Below are 13865 nucleotides of genomic sequence, written 5' to 3'. Positions count from 1 at the left end.
ACTCACAGAACACTAATGATAGGGAAATACTGCATGATGAATCTCTTAATCCAATAGACTAGCTTGGGCTAAATATAAAATAATCACACTTTAAAGTGATTTTAAAATATTATTTAAACGCACAACCCAAGAGTGAACCCTCAGGTAAACCGTCGACTCGGTGGTGGTGGTGTGGGAACAGGCCCGTGATTGCACCTCACGTGCCTCCGGCCGGGATGTGGGACAGGGTGCTAGAAATCTCTGCCTTCCACTCAACTTTCTGTGAACCTAACACTGCTCTCAAAAACAATACTTTTTAATTTTTAACTGAACATATTATTTAAATTTACATATGGCCACATCTTAAAATGTAGCAGCCTCATGCAAAAATTAAAGAAGAAAGACCATAAGTGGCACCTGTGGCCGAAGCCCGCCCCCCCAACCAGCAGCTGGTCCAGAGCTTCCCCACTTGCCTGTTGGGGGAGACCTGCTGTTTGGCGACAGGACCCAGATCGCTCTGGAGGAGGTCCCAGATGTAGATGTTGGATGTGTCGTCCTGCACCAGGAATACAGCAGGCCTGGTTGGGGACCACTGCAGGCCGGTGACCGCATGGCTGTCCGTGCTGCTGTCCCACTGCAGGAGCGGAAACGCGGAGCTCAGCTGGTGCAGCCTGATGCTTCCGTCCGAACAGCCGGCCTATGACCAGGAAGAAAGAACACTGCTGAGCATGGCCTTTTTCTTTCTTTTTTTGAGACAGGGTCTCACTCTGTCACCCAGCCTGGAGTGCAGTGGTGCAATCACAGCTCACGGCAGCCTTGACCTCCCGGGCTCAATCAATCCTCCTGCCTCGGCCTCCTGAGTAGCTGAGACTACACGCAGGCACCACTACACCCACCTTTTATATCGTTCGTAGAGATGAGGTCTCACTATGTTGCCCAAGCTGGTCTCGAACTCCTGGCCTCAAGTGATCCTCCTACCTTGGCCTCCCAAAGTGCTGGGAGTACAGGTGTGAGCCATCATGCCCAGCCTCTTTTTTGCTTTTTTCGTAACTTGATCTCAGCAGCCAGAGAAATTTTTTGGAGGATGAGCTTGCTTTAGTTTGTACTGCAAAAACATTAATTTGTTTTCCTAACATAAAATTGTAACATTGAATCTCTCCTCACAAATTACAAAGGTGAGCACTCACCTGACTCTGATACACTGTTTCTCTTCCAAAATGGCCAATAATCAACAGATTCAGCGTATATATAAACACATATTTAACAAAGTTGAATATCAGTGATTCAAGTATGGGCCATTAAGATTGGCTCCATGAAAATATGGCACTTTTTAAAAAACTACATACATTTGTGTCAATAATATGGTTATATACTTCTCTTGGATTGAAATTTTCATAAAATCAAATTTGTTTTCCAATTTGTTGGCTTATAGATGTTCATAATAGTCTCTAATGATTATTTATATTTCTGAGGGCTCAGTTGTTGTATCTCCTCTTTGGTTTCTGATTTTATTTTATTTGGGTCTTCTTTTTTCTTAGTTATTCTAGCTAAAAGTTTGTCGATTTTGCTTATCTTTCAAAACCCAACTTTTCATTTCATTGATCTTCTGTAATTTCTTTGTCTCAATTTATTTATTTCTGCTCTGAACTTTACTATTTCTTTCCTTCCACTAATTTTGAGTTTGGTTTGTTCTTGCTTTTCTCCTTCCTTGAGGTGCACTGTTACATTGTTTATTTGAAGTCTTTCTACTTTTTTGGATGTAGGCATTTATTACTATCAACTTCTCTCTTAGTATTGCTTTTGCCATATCCCATAGATTTTGATATGCCACATTTCCATTTTCATTTGTTTCAATAAATTTTTAAATGTCCTTCTTAATTTCTTAATTGACCCACTGGACATTCAGGAAGATGTTTAATTTCCATGTGTTTGTGTATTTTCCAAGGTTCCTCCTGTTATTGATCTCTAGTTCTATTCCATGATAATCATAAGATACTCAATATGATTTCTATTCTTCTGAATTTGTACGACTTGTTTGGGGCCTAAGATATGGTGTATTCTGGATGATGTCTCATGTGCTAGTGTAAAGAATGGGTATTCTGCAGCAGTTGAGAGAAATATCCTGTAAATGTTAGGCCTATTTGGTCTAGTGCAGGGGTCCCCAGCCTCTGGTTCTGCAGCAGTTGACAGAAATATCCTGTAAATGTTAGGCCTATTTTTGGTCTAGTGCAGGGGTCCCCAGCCTCTGGTTCTGCAGCAGTTGAGAGAAATATCCTGTAAATGTTAGGCCTATTTGGTCTAGTGCAGGGGTCCCCAGCCTCTGGTTCTGCAGCAGTTGAGAGAAATATCCTGTAAATGTTAGGCCTGTTTGGTCTAGTGCAGGGGTCCCCAGCCTCTGGTTCTGCAGCAGGTGAGAGAAATATCCTGTAAATGTTAGGCCTATTTTTGGTCTAGTGCAGGGGTCCCCAGCCTCTGGTTCTGCAGCAGTTGAGAGAAATATCCTGTAAATGTTAGGCCTATTTTTGGTCTAGTGCAGGGGTCCCCAGCCTCTGGTTCTGCAGCAGTTGAGAGAAATATCCTGTAAATGTTAGGCCTATTTGGTCTAGTGCAGGGGTCCCCAGCCTCTGGTTCTGCAGCAGTTGAGAGAAATATCCTGTAAATGTTAGGCCTGTTTGGTCTAGTGCAGGGGTCCCCAGCCTCTGGTTCTGCAGCAGGTGAGAGAAATATCCTGTAAATGTTAGGCCTATTTTTGGTCTAGTGCAGGGGTCCCCAGCCTCTGGTTCTGCAGCAGTTGAGAGAAATATCCTGTAAATGTTAGGCCTATTTTTGGTCTAGTCCAGGGGTCCCCAGCCTCTGGTTCTGCAGCAGTTGAGAGAAATATCCTGTAAATGTTAGGCCTATTTTTGGTCTAGTGCAGGGGTCCCCAGCCTCTGGTTCTGCAGCAGTTGAGAGAAATATCCTGTAAATGTTAGGCCTGTTTGGTCTAGTGCAGGGGTCCCCAGCCTCTGGTTCTGCAGCAGTTGAGAGAAATATCCTGTAAATGTTAGGCCTATTTGGTCTAGTGCAGGGGTCCCCAGCCTCTGGTTCTGCAGCAGTTGAGAGAAATATCCTGTAAATGTTAGGCCTATTTGGTCTAGTGCAGGGGTCCCCAGCCTCTGGTTCTGCAGCAGTTGAGAGAAATATCCTGTAAATGTTAGGCCTGTTTGGTCTAGTGCAGGGGTCCCCAGCCTCTGGGCCATGGACCAGTACCAGACCACGGCCTATTACGAACTGGGCCACACAGCAAGAGGTGAGCAGCAGGCGAGTGAACATCACCACCTGAACCCCACCTCCTGTCAGATCAGCGGCGGCACTAGATTCTCACAGAAGCATGAACCCTATTGTGAACTGTGTATGCGAGGGATCTAGGCTGCAGTCTCCTTATGAGAATCTAATGCCTGATGATCTGAGGTGGAACAATTTCATCCTGAAACTGTCCCCCAAATCCCCGGTTCTGGGAAAAAATGTCTTCCACAAAAACCAGTCTCTGGTGCCAAAAAGGTTGGGGACCACTGGTCTAGTGTGTAGTTTAACTCTGATGTTTCTTTGTTGACTTTCTGTCTGGGTAATCTGTCCATTACTGAGAGTGGGGTGCTGAAGTACCCTACTATTATTGCATTACAGTCTATTTCTGTTTTAGATCTATTAATCTTTGCTTTCTATACTTGGGAGCTCTGGTGTTGGGTACGTAGATACTTGTAACTGTTATATCCTCTTGCTGAATTGACCCCTGTATCATTATATAGTAAATTCACCCATTATCATTATATATAGACCCCTTTTTGTCATTTTTTACAGTCTTTGATTTGTAGTCTAATTTATCTGCCATGAGTATAGCCACTCTTGCTCTTCTTTGGTTTCTAGTTGTATAGAATATCTTTTTCCACCCTTTCACTTTTAGTATGAGTGTGTCTTTATAGGTGAAGTGAATTTCTTGAAGGCAGCATACAGTTGGGTCTTGTTTCTTTAACCATTCAGCCGTTCTATGCCTTTTAATTGGAGAATTGAGACCATTTACATTCAGTGATATTATGGCTAAGTGAGAACCTTCTACTGCTATTTTGTTGCTTGATTTCTGCTTAAGACTCCTCTCTTCCTTTGTTCCTTTCTGCCTGTCTTCCTTGTCTCTGCTAGTATGTTCTAATTTGTTGCTTTTTGTTTTGAATGAAGCTATTATAGGTTTTTGTATTGTGATTATTTACTTATTTATTGAGACGGGATCTCATTCTGTGACCTAGACTGAAGTGTAGTGGCAAGATCACAGCTCACTGCAGCTTCAACCTCCTAGGCTCAATCAACCTTCCCTCATCAGCCTCCCAAGTAGCTAGCTGGGACTACAGGTGGGCATGGGCACCACTGTACCCAGCTGATTGGTTTTTTGGGGGGTTTTTGGGGGGTTTTTTTTGTAGAGATGAGGTCTATGTTGCCCAAGCTGGTCTCAAACTCCCAGACTCAAGCAATCTTCCCACCTCAGCCTCCCAAAGTGCTGGGATTATAGGCATAAGCCCCAGCACCCAGCCCTAAAACAAGTTATTTTAAAGAGATAACAACTTACCTTAGAATACAAATAAAGAAATAAAAACAAAGGAAAGAAAACACCAAACAAAAAATTCTACACTTTAACCCTCTCACATTTTGACTTGTCTCCATTTATATATTTTTTAATTATTTATATCTTAAGAAGTTGCTATATAGCTATTATTGTTTTTAATAGGTCTTTTTGGCTTCATAGTAGAGTTATGAGCATATTGTACAAATACAGTAACACAGTATTCTGGGTTTGTCCATGTATTTAATTACATGAATGGGTTTTATACCTTGATAAGTTTTTTGTTTTTGCGTGTTAGTATTTTTTTTTCTTTCAGGTTGAAGAACTCCCTTTAGCATTTCTTTTGTTGTTGTTGTTGTTGTTGTTGAGATGGAGTTTCACTCTGTCACCCAGACTGGAGTGCGGTGGTGCAATCTCAGCTCACTGCAACCTTTGCCTCCCATGTTAAAGCGATTCTCCTGTCTTAGCTTCCTGAGTAGCTGGGATTACAGGTGCCCGCCACCACATCTGACTAATTTTTATATTTTTAGTAGAGACATATTTCATCATGTTGGCCAGGCTGATCTCGAACTCCTGACCTCAACTGATCCACCCGCTTCGACCTTCAAAGTGCTGCAATTACAGGCGTGAGCCACCATGCCCAGCCTCCCTTTAGCATTTCTTGCAAGATGGGTCTGAGGATGGTGAATTCTCTCAGCTTTTGTATATCTGGGAAAGACTTTAACCCTCCCTCATATTTGAATGACAGTTTTGCTGGATACGGTATTCTTGGATGGCAATGTTTTTCGTTTAGCACTTTGAAAATGTCACTCTACTCCCTCCTGGCCTGTATGGTTTCCACTGAGATGTCTGTTGCCAGATGAACTGGAACTCCTTTATACGTTATTTGCTTCTTATCTCTCACTGCTTTTAGGATCTTCTCTTTCTCCTTCACCTTTGAGAGTCTGATTATTAAATGCCTTGGGGTAATCTTATTTGGGTTGAATCTGTTTGATGTTCTCTGACCTTCCTATACCTGGATATTGATCTCCTTATGAAGTTTTGGAAAGTTTTCTGTTATCATTTCTTTGAATACATTTTCTAACCCTTGTTAGCTCCCTCTTGAATACCAATAATTCTTAGATTTGGTCTTTTGTGGTTATTTTCTGTCTTGTAGGTAGTCTTTATTCCTTTTTGTTCTTTTTTCTCCTCTGATTATATATTTCCTTTCTTTTTTCTTTTTAGAAACAGTATTCACTCTGTCACCCAGGCTGGAGGACAATGGCACAATCAGGGCTCACTGCAGCCTTGGCCTTCCAGGCTCAAGTGATCCTACTGCCTCAGCCTCCATTTGCCTCCACATGCCACCATTCTTGGCAAATTTTTTAATTTTTTTTGTAGAGATAGGGTCTCCCTATGTTGCTCAAGCTGGCTCAAGAGATCCTCCTGCCTTGGCCTCCCAAATGCTGGGATTACAGGCATGGGCCACTGCACCCAGCCTTGTGTCTTTTCTTTTTTTTTTTTTTTGAGACAGTCTCCCCCTGTCACGCAGGCTGGAGTGCCCACAATCTCGGCTCACTGCAAGTTCTGCCTCCCAGGTTCACACCATTCTCCTGCCTTAGCCTCCCGAGTAGCTGGGACTACAGGCGCCCGCCACCACGCCAGGCTAATTTTTTGTATTTTTAGTACAGATGGGGTTTCACTGTGTCAGCCAGGATGGTCTCGATCTCCTGACCTCGTGATCCACCCGCCTCGGCCTCCCAAAGTGCTGGGATTATAGGCATGAGCCACCGCGCCCAGCGTTGTGTATTTTCTAATAGCCTGTTTTGATCTCACCTGTTCATTCCTCTACTTGATCCACTCTGCTGCTGACAGCCTATAATGAATTTCTGCAGTCCAGCAAATATGTTTCTCAGTTCCAAGATTTGTTTGATTTTTTAAATTATTTCAATCTCTTTGTTAAATTTCTCTGATAAATTTCTGAATTGCTTTTCTGTGTTGTCTTGGAGATCACAGAGTTTCCTTAAAATTGCTCTTCTGAATTCTTGGTCAGAGATCTCACAAATCACTGCCTCATTAGGTCAGTCACTGGATTTTTGCTTTGTCCTTCTGGGGAGGTCATGATTCCCTGTTTGCTGCTGTTTCTTGTGGGTGTATGTCTGTGTCTTTGCATTGCAGGATTAGTTATTTATTCCAGTTTTCTCTGTCCAGCTTGTTTTGGTTTTTATTGAATATATTTACTTAGCAAATCTTCTCTGCTAGGTTGCTGCCTCCTTTTCAGCTATAGGTGTCACCTTAAGATGAGGTTCACTTTGACTGTATTTAGTGATTGAGGGAGGCCTGTCCCAAATGAGGGAAGTCTCAAAGGGAAGTCTCCCTGCCTGTGTCAGGGTTTGTGTTCAGAAGACCTGTGGAACAAACCTCCTGGAGCATGGTGCTATGAGCGGCCACTCTGATTGAGTGCCTCCTTTGGCTGAGGTGCAGAATTTTCAGGGCTGCGGACAGTAGTCCTGCCTCCCAGCTTTGTTTCTGGGTGTCCTCAGGGGTATTTCTTTCTTCAGGCACTCGGGATGCTCCCCATGGGCTGAGGCAGGGACGGGGCACCCAAGAAAGTAGAAAAACTGGTTGTCCACCTCAATTTTACTTTCACAAACCATGAGTTAACGGGAGATTTTCCATGCACTTGGTGCCAGGCCAAATAAGGGGGAAGGGACATTGTGGATATGGAAGCCCAGTTCTCCTCCCATCTGCTTGGAGCTTTTCTACTCTCTGTGGCCCCAGGAACTGTCTTATCTTCACAATTGAGTTCTAAGTTCTTACTGGTGAAGATCTTGGTGCTATGTATTTGGTTTTGGTTTTTTGTGGGGAGAGAAGCCACAAAAAGCTCAAGAGCTCCACACTGGAAATCACCAACAACAAAATTATTAATGAGACTTTTTTTTGTTTTTGTTTTGAGACGGAGTTTTGCTTTTGTTGCCCAGGCTGAGTGCAATGGCACTATCTCGGCTCACCACAACCTCTGACTCCTGGGTTAAAGCGATTCTCTTGCCTCAGCCTCCCAAGTAGCTGGGATTACAGGCATGTGTCACCATGCCAGGCTAATTTTATGTTTTTAGTAGAGATGGAGTTTTGCCATGTTGGCCAGCATGGTTTTGAACCCCTACCTCAGGTGATCCACCTGCCTGGGATGCCCAAAGTGCTAGGATTTGGGCCACCATGCCCAGATAACTTCGTATTTTTAGTAGAGATGGGGCTTCTCCATGTTGGTCAGGCTGGTCTCGAACTCCCGACCTCAGGTGATCTGCCCGCCTCAGCCTCCCAAAGTGCTGGGATTACAGGCGTGAGCCACAGCACCCGGCCTAAAGAGATATTTTACATTCTTTTATTCACACTAATTCTTCAAAATTTGGTGTGTGTTTCACACCTCCAGCACATCCCAGCCTTGCCTGACCACGTTCCAGGCTCTCAACAGCCACAGGGGGACATTACTCAGCAGCTCAAATGCAGTCTTTGGAAATACAAAGATACATGAAATACCATCTCTGCCCTCAGCAACCTTAGTTTATGTGACTGACATATAAACATAATTTATAATGTTTTAAGTACTATAAGAGTAGTGTGAATAAATAACAATCTTTCCCCTCAATCTCAAGTACACGGAAATTTGTAAACACTAGTGAGAGAAGGGGATATCTGAGTTATAATTTAATGCCTTGACTGTCATATAATTCTTGTTAACTATCACATTTAATCACATATAAAGTTGTTTAATATTTTGCCTTCTGTCCTATCTTACCCAAACCAACCCATAAACTGACCTTGGAGTCTACAGGACAACTGTGACTAGGGTGAGCTGGGCTGACACCAGGCCCTGGAGGGGAAGAGAGCAAGCAGCTCGCACCCACACACACATTTCCTGCAGCATGAGTGCAGCGCAGGGACTGCTGCCTGCCCAACGGCCATCCCTGGACTTTCAGGTTCAAGACTCTGGACATCAATTTCTATTGTGTTAAACAGTAAAAGAACACAGGCAAAAATCCTCACACTAAGAATTTCTTCACATTTTTGGCTGTATCATAGGTTTTGGTATTTCATATTCTTCTGTTAAATTCTAACTAGTTTGTAATTGAACCAAGTATTACTTGAGAGTTTAATTTCTACATAGGTTTTGTTTTTAAAATTTGTTATTAATTTCATGTTTCTCCTTTTTAAACCACTGACGCCCCATAAATGATCAATTTGTGCTCTAGTAAATGATTAACTTTTAAAATTTTCCAATGGATCACTGCAAGTGTTATGCTGCTCAAATAGGCAAAGAGTATCACTAAAAAGAACTGGCAAGCCTAGGCAACACAGGGAGACCTCGTCTCTACAAAACAATACATTTTTTCAAATTAGCCAGGCATAGTGGCACGCACCTATACAGGTCCCAGCTACTCGGGAGGCTGAGGTGGGAGGGTCATTTGAGCCCAGGAGTTCAAGGCTGCAGTGAGCTACGACCACATCACTGCACTCCAGCTTGGGTGACAGAGCAAGACCCTGTCTCAAAAAACAAAAAAAGAAGAATTGGAGCTCTGAAAAACAAACTTTCTTACCAAAAATATCGGTTCTCCAAATGGTGAAAAATCAATGACATTAACTTTCACTGGTCTTATACCATGTTGCTGAGGTTTGAATAGTTTGGGAGCCACTCTCAAATCTTGTCTTGTGCCATGGCTTATGAAACCCTGTGAAGAAGAAGCCCAAGAGTGACTGAACGAGTGCATTAGACATGAGATTGGATACAGCTACTGTTCCTCAAACAATTTAAACTTTATAAAAGAAAAGAGTAAGTTAATCCTAAATCAAGATATTTATCAGGTAAGTCAGGAAAACAAGGAGAATGAGTAATAGGATTAAATTTAAAATACTACTCACCATGTCTGTGCCAATAATAAAGTGATTAGGATCTGAAGGCAGAAATTTAACATTCAGTGTTTGTGTAGTGCCCCAAAATTCATTACCTTTATGGGAAAGACTGAAAAAATAAAGTAACAAAGATGAACAGATGGACTGTTTCCAACCTTAAGAATAACGATGGTATTAACACTGATTTGCACTACAATACATCGATGTATAACAGGCCATGTCACATTCCTCTGTGGGTTTAGCCACTCTGTTTCCATTTTCTTCTGCTACTACACTCTTGATAATTTTTTCAGAGTTATCTTTCTGTTCCCTAATTCTTTCTTCAGCTATATCTAATCTGCTATGTAACCATTCACTTGGTTGTAAATTTCAGAGATAACAGTTTCATTTCTAGAAATTTCTTTTAGATTGTACAACTGTCTCAAGTTCTTAGTGTGTGACTCCTACTTTTTGCACCAAGGTAGACTGTTTCTTCATGCTTGTAGTTGTGAGCTCATCTGCAGCAGACTGCTTCTCATAAGAAACCTGTGAGCCCCAATTTGCAAACATATCTTTACCCACCAGGGGGTGTTGCGTCTACTTTAACTATGAACCCACTGAGGCCACTGGTCTAGAACTGTGATGCTAACATCTCAGCTTGTAGGTTCCCACACACCCACTCAGCTTAGGATTTCAAGCTCTTCCAAGCTCCTCTGTCTTCCCTTGGCTGTGGTGAGGCTTTCTGAATTTCCCTATCACTGCAGGAGCAGTGAGTTCCAGAGTCCTGTGCAGGGGTCTCAGTTCTACCTCCTTGCCTCAGGCAAACCCAATGCATCGCCTGGTTCTGCATGGGGCTCAAGCCCCAGAGACAGCTCAGAAGGTCTGAGACAGCCTGGGCTTCACACCCAGCCTCCAAGCCATCACACAGCAGCTCAAAAGCTTATGACACTAACTTTAAGCTCTCTCCTGTTTATGGCATTTAGAGATTTTCCTTTCCTTTTAAAAACTATACTTAATTTTATTTTTTCCTTTATATGGCCTATGTATTTGTAACAGAGAGATGCCCACAGTTGCTCCATCTGCCACACCCACATCATCAAAATCAGCATGTGGCCATGCTATCAGCCTCCTTTCCAATTTTCTCTTTCCGTCCACATTCAGGACTGCAAATGCCACCTCTTGGTTGATGACTCCCAAATCCTTACCTCCATCTGGGGTTTCTGCTATGGAGGGCCCTAGCTCCTGGGCATCTCCACAGGCACCACAAGCTCAGCCTGTCCTCACTGGAACACACTAGGCTGCTCCCAACCCTCCCCGCTCCTATCCTCGCCTGGCAAGTGGTGCCCAGTCACCAACCAGACATGCTGGTGGAGGCAGAGGCCAACCTAGGCTCCTCCCTCCCACTGCTCCTGTAATTGATGAGCTCCTGGGTTTTTTAAGTTCTACCCCTTTAGCCTGTGTCCAGCCCTCTGTACCTGTAATTGCTGCCTTTGTTCAGATCCTGGTCGTTCATGTCAGTCACTCCAGAAGCCTCCTAACTGCTCTCCCTGACTCCAGCCTCCCTTCCTGTGTTCCCAACTTACACCGCTGCCACACTGACCCATCTACATCACAGACAAGATGTGCTGCTCCTCGGCTCAACGGCTGCAATGGCTCGTGACCACCTTTATGCTAATGTCCACACCCTTTAGCACGGCAGACAGACTCGTTAGGGCCTGGCTCACCTGCCTCCCTCAACATCGGACCTACTGACAGCTCCAAATGTGCCTCTGGGCACCCCCAGGTTCTGCTCCCTCTGACCATCTAACTCCACCTCAAAGGCCTGGCTCAGTCTTTGCCTCCTCAAGATGTCCCCACTGCACTCCATCCCCCAAGCTGCCCCCATCCTTTGAGCTCCCACAAGCCTTGTGCACATCCTGACAGCACACTTCGTCCTCTGCACGACGACCCTGAAGGACGGGGCCTCGCTGCAGGGGCGGTGCAGACAGAGCTGCAGGACCTGCTTCCCTGCAGGCAATGTCCTCCTGGGGACACTCATGCTCAGTGACTGATGGGATGGGGGGTACAAAGGCCCAGCCACGTGATTCTGGGAGGCCATTCCAGCTCACAACTCCCGGGCCCTGGGGAGTCGGCCATGGGACCTGCCTCACAGCTCAGCTCCTCCTCTCGGCCCCATTCTGCCTCCTCCCCGCCCTTTCCCAGGCAGTAAGCCCAAGGAACTCCTTAAGAAACATCCTCACTCTGAACTCCACTGCAGAGCCTTCTTCCTGGGAAAGCAGGGAGCGCCCCCTGCAATCACGTAATGTTTACTCATCCGCCTCCTTCTCAGAGCACCTTGACGGAGGATGCTCCCCACTAGTGCTACAAAGCCTGGCACGTAGAATAAGCTCAACATGGTTGGTTGAGCAGAGTCTGAGGGAACATTTATTATGCATGGATCTCAGGAAGACACTGCTAGGAGTTTTTGGGTAATAAAAAACCCAAACGGCGGATACATTAGACACTTTCCTTCAGAGTGTGTGTGCAGTTAAGTACAGGAGAAGCTGATAGTTAAAGATAAATACAATGCACAGTATAAAGCAATAAGGGCCCTAGCAGAGATAAAAAGTCGTAAAGAAACTCAATGGGGGAACTGTAGAGGCTGGAGGGGTCAGGGGCTTGCCCAGGAACCATGTATGTTTGGCTCTGCAATACAGTAAATGACTTTTTAAAATATAATTGATTCTGTTTCATAATTAGTTGTAATTACTAATTACAACTGTAGTTGATTTAAAGTCTCCAAGCATGCATGAATTCATTAACACAACCCACAGGTTTTCTGATTAGGAAGAAACAGGCCCAAAAATTTTGACCCGAGTGCAGTAAATGACAAGAAAAGATACTTTAGGAAATACATTAACATAAAACATATAAATACCACAAACAATATTTGTACATTTGTGAAGAATTTTTATGTCATATTAAGTTCAGCATAAATCTAAATCTCTGAATAAAACTTTTTATCAATGTTTCTGGTTCCTGAAACTTTAAGTTTAACCTCAGGGCTGCATGAGAACTGAAGAATAGTTAAATAAGACCAATTTAAAAGAAAATAACCTCTACTTAATGACAAAATGTTAGCTCTACACCTGGAAGCTGCATTTATTACATTCACTCATTAGTAACAGACTAACAAGGCTGTGCGTGGGGGCTCACACCTGTGTAATCCCAGCACTTTGGGAGGCTGAGGTGGGTGGATCACCTGAGATCAGGTGTTCGAGACCAGCCTGATCAATATGATGAAACCCCATCTCTACTAAAAATACAAAAATTAGCCGGGCACGGTGGCAGGCGCCTGTAATCCCAGCTACTCAGGAGGCTGAACAAGAGAATCGCTTGAACCAGGGAGGCAGAGTTTGCAGCGAGCCAAGATTGCACCACTGCACTCCAGCCGGGGCAACAAGAGTGAAACTCCGTCTCAAAAAAATAAAAAAATAAAAATAATAGACTAACAAAACAGTAAAAAAACAATGTGAGAAAATGGACTTCTTCATCGCAAAAGCTCACCATTTACCATATATGCAATTCCCCAATGTTATTTTCCTTCTAGGTCTTTGTGAGATAGTGAGGCACTTTCCCTCACATCTTACCTGTCACCCAACTGGATCAGAGCACTATGTACCAGCTTGACCCTCCCTCCAGGCATCAGACCTAAAAAGAGATGAACCAAAATCAATGCACCTTTCAACAGAAGCTAAATCAAAATCTAGTTATAGTTGCCTGGAATCATTTTTCATTGCTTAAATATCTGTGTTAGGAAATAACACCAAACGCAAATCAATGCACAGCATCCCTCCCTTCCTCTGGGTGAGGTTCACGTATCCTGCCTTAGGAGAAGAATCGAGAATTCACAGTTCAAAGTCTTATGGGAAGAAAGATTGTAGAACCATGATCTGGGAGCCTTTATATCATTAGATCAGATAAAATAAGGGGGGTAAGCAATCCATACATGAGTACGAGTGTACACACACTAAATAAGCCTTAGATCACAGCAGCAAACGCTGTCCTGTGAATATCCACCGAGGCTCCAACGCCTACAGGAAACTTGCAGGACCTCTCTCTCCACCATCCCAGAGACTCAGAAATCTGCTGGTCTCCGGGCAGAACGCACAGGAGGCAGAGTGGCTCCTCAGCCGAGTGCATCCGGCCTCACTCTCTGTTCCAGCAGCTTCTCCAGCTTCCTTCTCAAACAACACAGAGCCACGGCTCTGAGGCCTGACTGCTCTTCCTTTCCTTCCTGAAAGCGTTCATGGCTACAGCGCTGGCTCCTTGGCCACCCACTGGTTTTGCCTCCTGTGTCTGCTCCCAATATCACTTTCCCTCTAAAACTACTACAAGGGGAAAAACTAGAAATCTATGGATATTAAAACCCAAATTCTGGGCAAGGCATTGC

At 44.0% G+C, this 13865-nt stretch overlaps 1 protein-coding gene across 17 annotated transcripts in view; it reads right to left on the bottom strand.

Annotated features, from left to right (window-relative positions):
* DYNC2I1 (dynein 2 intermediate chain 1) overlaps positions 1 to 13865 on the bottom strand; it is a 103270-nt gene that overhangs the window by 8092 nt on the left and 81313 nt on the right. For 15 of the 17 annotated variants that reach the window (XR_010159094.1, XR_010159095.1, XM_054655440.2 and 12 more), the window contains 4 exons: positions 13063 to 13123; positions 9464 to 9563; positions 9142 to 9273; positions 453 to 676 (listed from right to left, as the gene is read on the bottom strand). Coding sequence is in view for 13 of the 17 variants with exons in the window: in XM_054655440.2 (XP_054511415.2) it covers positions 453 to 676; positions 9142 to 9273; positions 9464 to 9563; positions 13063 to 13123 (517 nt within the window). In the remaining 4 variants the exon portion in view is untranslated. The remainder of the gene's footprint in view (positions 1 to 452; positions 677 to 9141; positions 9274 to 9463; positions 9564 to 13062; positions 13124 to 13865) is intronic. The other 2 variants (XR_010159096.1, XR_010159097.1) reach the window with 1 other exon arrangement.

Source organism: Pan troglodytes, chromosome 6 (genome assembly GCF_028858775.2).
Source record: "Pan troglodytes isolate AG18354 chromosome 6, NHGRI_mPanTro3-v2.0_pri, whole genome shotgun sequence".
Classification (NCBI taxonomy): Eukaryota; Metazoa; Chordata; class Mammalia; order Primates; family Hominidae; genus Pan; species Pan troglodytes.
This window is presented reverse-complemented; position numbering and strand designations above follow the sequence as displayed.